Here is a 10,789-nt window from a genome sequence, read left to right on the forward strand (position 1 = left end):
TCCAACATTCATTTTTCCCATAGGGGTTTTAAGAATCACTTCTAACAAGGGCAGTGTTTCTTGTAGGCTTACCCTGTCATGACGATTTGTTAACCAAGTAAATCTCTCTCGTGACTTTTATCAACATAGTCGGTTCTATTTACGCTCAGATTTGAAAATAGTAGTTAGTATTAAATTAGAAACTATGTAAAACTACAAATCCCTGAAAGTTCCTGCACATTATTTCTAGCGGACATCTTTGCTAACAGGTATTGTGTCAATTTAAAACTTGATCAAGACAGTTCACAGAATTGTACATCTAAAGACATTTAGCCAATTTATTCATTACTACATTTAGCTAACATTAGATAGTTAATCCAGAGATTCTTAACTTTGCCTCGATTCGGCAGTCTCCTCCAGATCATCGTGGCATTTGTAGTTCTGTATGATAGCCACATTAGCAGCTAATTAGCATTTCATTTGGGGGGTGGGGGGTGCTTCTAATTAGGGTTGTCACTCATCTGCAAATCAGGGATGTGGCTTTTCTGGTCTACCTGTACACAAATGAGTCACAAAGAAATACATAATTATATGGTATGGGAGCGGGCACCAAAGGCAACTCACGAATCAACCATCCCAGGTGTCCGCTCACCTGAATACCTCATATCAATTCATTAGATATCCCACAACAAAGGACATCAAGCACATTCATTCATAAATTTGTGGGGCCAGCTAATAAACAATATGCAAAGTCTGATATGGTGGGTGTTCTTTTATAACAGTCTAAATGTGGCTTATAGGAAGGAGGTGAAATCTAATTCATAATTTAAACCATGTGGAGACAAGCTCTCACAGTTTCACTGCAGAATAAGACGTTCATCCACATTCTACAAACGTAAAATGTCGAAGTTGCTCCAAACGTAAAATGTCGATGTCCTTTTGTTTTCCCTACTGCTCAATATTATTCAATTTCTCCAAATGTCAAGTTTCGAAGTCCAAGGTTAAGTTAAGGAACTCACTCAATGCAAATGGTTAAGGTAAGGGTTAAGGTTTGGGATAGGTTTAAAAAAAATAGTGTCCACGACTGGGATCGAACACACAACATTCTGATCCAGAGTCATGGAGCCACACATGGGATGACTCATGGGCTGTTGCCTCTATTGTCCGGTTTTGAAGGCATTTCCCTCAGGACATCATAGATGTCGAATTTCGATGTCAGTCTTGAACAATCTTGATGGTCTAGGAATGGTATGAGTGGGGAGAGGAAAACTGAAAGCTACCTGTTATTAGCAAAAAGGTTTGGAACTCTCATTGTTATTGGTCTATTAATGAATTTACCGACTGCCAAAACTCCCTCCCACCCAAAACAAGCTGACATTTCAGGCGGTCTTTTTTTTTTAACCTTTATTTTACTAGGCAAATCAGTTAAGAACAAATTCTTATTTTCAATGACGACCTAGGAACAGTGGGTTAACTTCCTGTTCAGGGGCAGAACGACAGATTTGTACCATGTTAGCTAGGGGATTTGAACTTGCAACCTTTCGGTTACTAGTCCAACACTCTAACCACTAGGCTAACCTGCCACTCTTACACTAAAAAGGGCATTATGATATTTTTCACAATTTCACAGTATTATTCCAACCTCATAGTGTGGAAATATATGACTGCACCAGGCCTTTAACCTGTGAAACTGAAATTCGACTGATTTGCCTTAATTCGATTTGTCATTGGATGAAGGCCTAAACCAATCAGAAACACTGATTGCATAGTTGGGTTTTTCCACTACTCTTGCCTTTGAGGAAATGTCACTGTGTTCTCATGGTAACTTCCATCCAACTTCCCACCTATAACATGGGAAACATCCAACTGGGCACACACTGGTTGAATCAATGTTATTTCAACGAAATTACGTTGAACCAATGTGGATAAGACATTAAATTGATGTCTGTGCCCAGTGGGATGGTCTTCCTCACAGTCTCCAAATAAAGGATGATGTTCAATGGGACGAGAGAGTGGCATAGTTTAGGTTTACAAAGGAGGAATTCATATAACTTTGATCTCTAGGTATCCATATCACTGCCGCTCATTAGAGACAGCTAACCGTTTTAAACAAACGGCCTGCCTCTCTATATAGGCCTAAACAGGACTGATCCGATACGAAGACGCCATTAATGGAGATTAATAGAAAGGTAAACAGTGTTTGTCTCCAGTGATAGGCCGCTTCCCCTGGCTAGTGCACTGCCGGTAGAGGATACCTGTGTCAGGGTAAGTGGCAGAGAGACGCAAGAGTAAATAGAGATGGCGACAGGAAGGCGATGCCTGAGGACGCGGTGTGTGTATGTGTGTGTGTGTCACCGTGTGTGTGCGTGCACGTGTGTGTGTGTGGAGAGAGTAAGTGCCACAGCCGTGATTGCTATCTATTGCTGTCAAAGACTGCTCATCCAAATGGCGCACGGCGTTAACAGAGTTTCCTATAACAGTGTCCCAGTGTTACAGAGAACAAAGGTCAAATATAGAGTAGACCTATAGACAGCTATAGGCCTAGCGGAGGAACTTAAATATTGATAGCCCACATTACTCTCTCATCCTGGTCCACCCGAGCAGCAGCAGCTGTCAGAGCGGTTGGGGAATGACAGAGATGTGCTCCGGATCCCCGGATGGAAAGAGGAGAGGCATATATAAACATGTCTAGGCTGTTATATAGTCCTATGTATGCTATATGTTTGCAATATCTATGCTTCTGTGTAAATGTGAATCATACAGTATTTTAGGAGATTGTGATGATGCTGAAAAAAGTAATTCGTCGTTATGCATATAAGCCTACAATAACTAGCCTACAAAGATCCTGTAATATAGGCTACCATGAACACCTGTAGGTTTGCTTAACAGAATTTCCATGACTTCTTCTCCAGACATGTTTTGACACCTTAGGGCTGTGTGTTCTCTGTCGTCAGAGCAGAGAGAAAGAGAGACCTATCTGTTTAGTCAGGGGACGAAAACAAAACGCAACCAAGGAGCAAGAACACTCACCTGTCATCACATCGTCACATCATCTCATAAATGAAAGGTAGGCTCGAAAGTTGCCCAATATGGACAGAGAGACAGAAAGTTAGGTGTGAAAGGGAGGTGTGTGTGCGTGCGGAGGGGGACTGCGAGTTGCTGCGCATAAAGTTAATGTGTGTATTTAGGTAGACTATTTTAAAGTAGGTTATTGAGCTTTTTTTAAAAGCTCTATTGCGTAAAAGGGCACTCGAGACTAGGCTAATGACAGAAAAATCCAATCACAAAAAAATATATACAACTGAAAATGTAGGACCAAAAAAATTCCAAGAAAGTACAAACAATGGAATGTCTCAATGAACGCATTATCAAACATGAAACATTATTAAAATAATGTGTAGTGACGTCTTATGTAAACAGTTTCCAACAATGATTGTATTTAGAGGATATATAGGTAACCCTAATTATGTCACCAGGACACCTTTTCATTTAAGATCCTGATTGCAGGGTTGGCTCGATCATATTCAGATTATTATTGTTCTATTGTGAAGGTGTTCTATTGTTATATTGCTCTATTGTTCTATTGTGGTGTTGGAACCACTCTTCAAGGCGCAGGGCTGTATTTCCATACTCTCTCAAACCCATGTTATGACTGAGCCATTTTACTGAGTTGGTAATCATTACTACCACAGGGCGGCGCTACTTACTCATTAACTAACTAACATTGACAGCAAGTTAAATGAAGGTGAGCGGATTACTTCAAGAATGTAGGCTATTATATTCCAGGGCAAAGATCCTCTGAGTCTTCCCTTTTCCAAATCAGTTTGCCGTGGTTGCCAGAAGAGCTGCTGTAAGATGGATGATGATGTTCTTTCTGTTGCTGAAATGTTCTAGCTTCTAAATCACCTGTCAAACTCATTTCAAGGAGGGCCGAGTGTCTGCGGGTTTTAACTCCACCCTTGTACTTGATCGATTAATTAAGGTCACCAATTAGTAAGGAACATCCCTTGCCTGATTGTCTAGGTCTTAATTGGAAGGAAAAAACAAAAACCCGCAGATGGCATTGAGGAGTACACCACATCAGTCACTGGCTTCATCAATAAGTGCATCGATGACGTCATCCCCAGAGTGACCGTACGTACATACCCCAACCAGAAACCATGGATTACAGGCAACATCTGCACTGAGCTAAAGGGTAGAGCTGCCGCTTTCAAGGAGCGGGACTCTAATCCCAGACGACTGTACTCCCTGTTCACTCATGACTGCACGGCCAGGCACGACTCCAACACCATCATTAAATTTGCCGATGACACAACAGTGGTAGGCCTGATCACCGACAACAACGAGAAAGCTTATAGGGAGGAGGTCAGAAACCTGGCCGTGTGGTGCCAGGACAACAACCTCTCCATCAATGTGATCAAGACAAAGGAGATGATTGTGGACTACAGGTTGAGAGCTTTGAGTTCCTTGGTATCCACATCACCAACAAACTGACATGGTTCAAGCACACCATGAATGTTGTGAAGAGGACACAACAATACTCATTCCCCCTCAGGAGACTGAAAATATTTGGCATGGGTCCTCAGATCCCCAAAAGGTTCTACAGCTGCACCATCGAGAGCATCCTGACTGGTTGCATCACTGCCTGGTATGGCAATTGCTTGGCCTCCGACCTCAAGGCACTACAGAGGGTAGTGCGTAAAGCCTAGTACATCACTGGGGCTAAGCTGCCTGCCATCCAGGATCTCTACACCAGGCGGTGTCAGAGGAAGGCCCTAAAGACTCCAGCCACCTTAGTCATAGACTGTTCTCTCTGCTACAACATTGCAAACAGCTTCTACCCACAAGCCATAAGACTCCTGAACATCTAGTCATATGGCTACCCAGACTATTTGCATTGCCTCCCCCCCTCTCCACACCACTGCCACTCTCTGTTGTCCTCTATAGATAGTTACTTTAGTTAACTCAGCCTACATGTACACACTACCTCAACTAACCGGTGCCCCCGCACATTGACTCTGTACCGGCACCCCTCTGTATATATTGTTATTTTTTACTGCTGCTCTTTAATTACTTGATACTTTTATCTCTTATTCTTATCCATATATATATATTTAACTGCACTGTTGGTTAGGGGCTCGTAAGTAAGCATTTCACTGTAAGGTCTAAAACTGTTGTATTTGGCACAGGTGACTAATAAAATTTGATTTGATATGATTATAAGAAATCCCGCTATGCCCCCCGACGAACCATCAAACAGGCAATGCGTCAATACAGGACTAAGATTGAATTGTACTACACTGGCTCCGACACTTGTCGGATGTGTCAGGGCTTGCAAACTATTACAGACTACAAAGGGAAGCACAACCGAGAGCTGCCCAGTGACACGAGCCTACCAGACTAGCTAAATCACTTCTATGCTCGCTTCGATGCAAGCAATATTGAAGCATGTATGAGATCATCAACTGTTCAGGACGACTGTGTGATCACGCTCTCTGTAGCCGATGTGAGTAAGAGCTTTAGACAGGTCAACATTCACAAGGCCGCAGGGCCAGATGGATTACCAGGATGTGTACTCAAAGCATGCGCTGACCAACTGGCAAGTGTCTTCACTGACATTTTAAACCTCTCCCTGTCTGAGTCTGTAATACCAACATGTTTCAAGCAGACCAACATAGTCCCTGTGCCCAAGAACACCAAGGTAAACTGCCTAAATGACTACAGACCTGTGGCCCTCATGACTGTAGCCATGAAGTGCTTTGAATGGGTGGTCATGGCTCACATCAACACCATTATCACAGAAACCCTTGACCAACTCCAATTTGCATACCGCCGCAACAGAGCCACAGATGATGCAATCTCTATTGCACTCCACACTGCCCTTTCCCACCTGGACAAAAGGAACACCTGTGTGCTTTTCATTGACTACAGCTCAGCGTTCAACACCATAGTGCCCTCAAAGCTCATCACTAAGCTAAGAACCCTGGTACTAAACACCTCCCTCTGCAATTGGATCCTGGACTTCCTGATGGGCTGCCCCCAGGCGATAAGGGTAGGGAACAACACATCTACCACACTGATCCTCAACACAGGGGCCCCTCGGGGTGCGTGCTCAATCCCCTCCTGTACTCCCTGTTCACTCATGACTATATGGCCAAGCACAACTCCAACACCATCATTGAGTTTACAGATGACACAACAGTGGTAGGCCTGATCACCGACAACGATGAGACAGCCAATAGGGAGGAGGTCAAAGTTTAAGTCCGTGTGCCAAGTTTAATTCCGAAAGGCTTCTCAAAGAGCAACAATAAAATAACAGTAGCGAGGGGATTCCGATACAGAGTCAATGTGCGAGGACACAAGTAATATGTACATGTAGGTAGAGGTAAAGTGACTATGCATAGATAATAAACAGAGAGTAGTAGCAGCGTAAAAATGGGACAATCTAAATAGTCTGGGTAGCCATTTGATTAGCTGTTCAGGAGTCTTATGGTTTGGGGGTAGAAGGGGTTAAGTATTTGTTATTTTTATATATTTTTTTACTTCAGTTTATTTTAGTAAATACTTTCTTAACATTTTATTTTCTTAAAACAGCATTGTTGGTTAAGTAAGGGCTTGTAAGTAAGCATTTCACAGAACCTGTTGTATTCTGCGCATGTGACAAATAAAATGTGTTTTGATTTGATTTGATTTGAAACTCGGCCCTTCTTGGAATGAGTTTGACACCCCTGTTCAAAATCAATGGCAGTCACTTTACAATTCACCTTCACATTTTTCTAAAATCGCAAGCTAATTGAGGTGCTCATTGGTTTCTCAATTCCTTTCTTCACTTGACCATAACTAAGCTATGTTGTTGTTAGGTCTACTATCTGTAAACAATCTGCAGACAAAAGTCTTCTTAATACAGTTATATATCGCAAGATCCTCTGATAACAAACGTTACTAAGGCCTAAATGTTCTGCCCATCCTTTCTACAAATACAGGAAATGCCACACCTGCGAAAATCACGAGGGTAATCAGGCTTCACTCACTTTACAAACACTGACCTACCCTGAGGCGGCAGGGTAGCCTCGTGGTTAGAGCGTTGGACGAGTTAGAGCGTCGTTCTGCCCCTGAACAGGCAGTTAACCCACTGTTCCTAGGCCGTCATTGAAAATAAGAATTTGTTCTGAACTGACTTGCCTAGTTAAATAAAAAATATATAGGTCAATTACATTTACCCGACATATGATCCGTTTTGTACACAAGTAATCTTTAAATAGTACTTTGATTGAACAGTCATTTCGCTGAAAGTTTTGCAGCATTTGATCCATGGGACATGCATAGGCTACTCTTTAGGCCATTTTAGGCATTATTTTAGCTTCAAATCCTTATCAAGGCAAAAGCACAGGAAAGGTGATTAAGACTATAAAAAAATGTAATCATGAGAAAAATAAAAAACACATGAAAGTAACTATTTGATACTAGTTACAACCAAATGGACAGAGGGGCGCAGTACACATTTGTGTACAAAAATTATAAACAAAATACTATATGCCAGCTCCCTGTTTTAATGTCACCCTCTTTACTAAATTTAATGTAGGCTAATATTGAAATGCATAGGCCTATACAATTCCTATAGTGTGGATAGCTTATTAGGCCTGAGGCGGTGAGGCTATAGCGCACGACGGTCTCCAAATCCATTGTTATTGATCCTTCATAACACATTAAAACCAGATAAGAGTAGGCTACACAAGTACAATATTCTTAGATCTTGCAGAGCCAATAGCCCATCACAAATTGCCCTCAACAAAATCACCCCAACTGCAGACCTTTCCCATAACTGTTGACGGTCACTACTTTGTCCTCATTCATATAACAACTGATGTCAAACTGAAACATACGTTTAAAAGGTCTGAATTTGTGCTACCTCCATCCCTCATAGCCCATAACACTTATACAATCACTGCAGGCTTTTCCTCCTTGTCTTCAAATGACGCAAGTTTATCAAATGTATCTCTCCGTCCTCAAATAAAGTCACGCGCTGGAGGGATAGACGAACAGGGCAAGACGGTCTGGGGCGGGGATAACTAGGCCAGACAGCCAATCAGCGCAGGCTTCAATGGCAGTAGTGAGAGTTGTAGAGCAGACATTACATCCAATGACACCTCGGCTGTTGATTAGACCAGAGGCTGTTTCACCGCAATTAAATAATCTCCGGAGAAGATCGAGAGAGAAGAGCAACTGACAACCCAATCAATACCAGTACATTTTAGACTTTTGAGGGGTCTCTTGGATGGGGGTCGCACGACTTTAGAGAGCGGGAAGAGAGTAGCCTAACAAAACTTCGGTTGTGATAAAACATTGGTTTTGCGTAAATGTTATCATGGCGCTGGACTGCTCCTCTTTCTCCATCAAGGACATCCTCACCCGCGGACGTGACGCGCGAGACAACATTCCAACTTCACGGAATCTGACAGAACTATGCACGTTAAAGCTGGCCTCCATCAGCCAGCACCGGCAAACCGAGAGCAGGGATGGGAGCTTGAGGGGCCCCGGTTCATCCACTTCGGATTGCAGTGACGAGCACAAAGGGGATGAGATGGAGATGAAACACATCCACCAAGGAAGTATTAGTTCCTCTCCTGGTTTGGGAGACACCAGGAATCCTACGTTCGAGTTCGGTAGTGAAGAGTCCACTGGGGAGGAGGCGGAACACATGGCATGCAAAAAAGGTACTTCGCCCTCTGACTCTCTAGAATATTATTTATATCGACCATGAATCTAAATGCAATTATAAACTGTGTGGTTCGAGCCCTTAATGCGGATTGGCTGAAAGCCGTATTCCACGGGTGTGACAAAACATGACTTTGTACTGTTCCAATTGTGTTGGTAAGCAGTTTATAATAGCAATAAGTCACCTCGGGGGTTTGTGGTATATGGCCAATATATATATAGGCCTAAGAGTACAATTATAACCCTACTTACTGGCTTTGAACTTGTAGCCTAATTTATTGAGTAATAAACATATATGTAAGTACTTGCAATCACCTTCACTTGAAAGACATTTTGTGGAAACGCGGTGTCCTGGAGAGATAAAGACTGGCTAGCCTACGTTGTTGCTATTTGAAAAATGAAGAGGTCGCCTGTTTGCCAAGTAACCACAAGAGCTTTTACTTTTCTCTTTCTTCCAATACAGACATAAACAACAAACAACCCAGTATCTATCAGGACAAACAGAGGATGGAAGAGGAGAATGAGAGGGAGAGTAGTTACAGCACCGTGGGCCCATCCATATCTGGTAACAAGAAGCGCTCCCGTGCGGCCTTCACCCACGCGCAGGTCTACGAGCTAGAGCGTCGGTTTAACTTGCAGCGCTACCTGTCCGGTCCCGAACGGGCGAACTTAGCGGGCGCCCTGAAGCTCACGGAAACCCAGGTGAAAATCTGGTTCCAGAACCGGAGATATAAGACCAAACGGCGGCAGATGGCGGCCGAAATTGCCGCTTGTAGTTCCTCTACACCAGCCACACTGGCTAAGAAAGTGGCGGTGAAGATCCTGGTTCGAGACGATCAGAGACAGTACCGAGGGGACGAGCTGCATCGTCCGCCTGCTCTGCCACTATATCCGGCCTACCAATATGGATACAACCCCTACATGTACTGCTTCCAGACAGGAATCTCTAGCAATGCGCTTTGTGGGGGGATGCATTGACACAATGGTGTTGCTACAATTCCTTAAGGCATTCATTAACTTTATGGACTTACTAAAAGATGAAAAAGACACTGGATAACCAGACGACATTTCTACATGCTTCTATGTGTAGCTAAATACTTTCTTTATTCTCTATTGGAGAGTGAGGTCATTTCAAAGCACAGGGAGCTTTTTGATACTGTATACCTGCAAGGCAAATGGGCCTATAGACATTACACTGACAACATTGATGGACACAGCAAGATGTAGTAGCCTAGATAACAATATTGGAATTATTACGCAGGAATGTGCATCGAGTTTAATTGTATAGCCAACTAATAACTAAATAAAGCTTAAAAACTAGTTGGGAGTCATCATTATCCTAATGACATTGTTAACACACACACAAAGTTGATAACTCATTATAAAACAGGGAAGGGGTACATTCAACTGTGTCTTCCGCATTTAACCGAACCCCTCTAAATCAGAGAGGTGCGGGGGCTGCCATAATCGACATCTACGACACACTGTAGGTTAACTGCCTTGCTCAGAGGTAGAAGGACAGATTTTTACCTTGTCAGCTCAGGGATTTGATCAAGCAACATTTCGTTACTGGCCCAACGATATAACCACGAGGCTACATGAGGAATATAGGTTAACTTATGATCATGAAACAATGTAGGCTAATATCAAGTGCTAAATCGAAATAAACTAAATTTAAATTTCTAACATTTTCATAAACCTTTGATAGACTTCTCGATCTAAGCCTTGAACTTAATAGGTCTAATAACTTTTCACATTAGTCGATCGCATATATGCAATAGATTCGTTAAAACATTGATACAACACAAATAGAATTGAAATACTAGGTAAACTAAGGATTGTTATTCTCCAAATTAAGCCAACATCCATCTTCATTAAATTATTAAATTCGTAAGAGGAAAAAACAAATATATGGATTTCATATTGTGGGATTTTTTCCAAACATTCTTAAGGATTGATAACGAATTTCATCATGACAGACACAATATAAGTACCAATAATATCTGCATTGTTTCTGCATTTAGCTGCCAGTTAGAAGTTGAACCCACAATATGTGGACAGAAAACTTACACAACATGACGATGAAAAGACGTTG

General features: G+C 42.3%; 1 protein-coding gene across 1 annotated transcript; it reads left to right on the plus strand.

Moving 5' to 3' along the window:
* The first annotated feature begins 8,132 nt into the window (after positions 1–8,132).
* LOC135511606 (homeobox protein koza-like) lies at positions 8,133–10,025 on the plus strand. The gene is made up of 2 exons (XM_064933092.1): positions 8,133–8,693; positions 9,158–10,025. The coding sequence occupies exons 1-2, from the start codon at positions 8,345–8,347 to the stop codon at positions 9,670–9,672; spliced, it is 864 nt and encodes a 287-aa protein (XP_064789164.1). The 5' UTR covers positions 8,133–8,344; the 3' UTR covers positions 9,673–10,025.
* Positions 10,026–10,789: the final 764 nt, after the last annotated feature.

This window comes from Oncorhynchus masou, chromosome 24 (assembly GCF_036934945.1).
Source record: "Oncorhynchus masou masou isolate Uvic2021 chromosome 24, UVic_Omas_1.1, whole genome shotgun sequence".
NCBI classification, from domain to species: domain Eukaryota; kingdom Metazoa; phylum Chordata; class Actinopteri; order Salmoniformes; family Salmonidae; genus Oncorhynchus; species Oncorhynchus masou.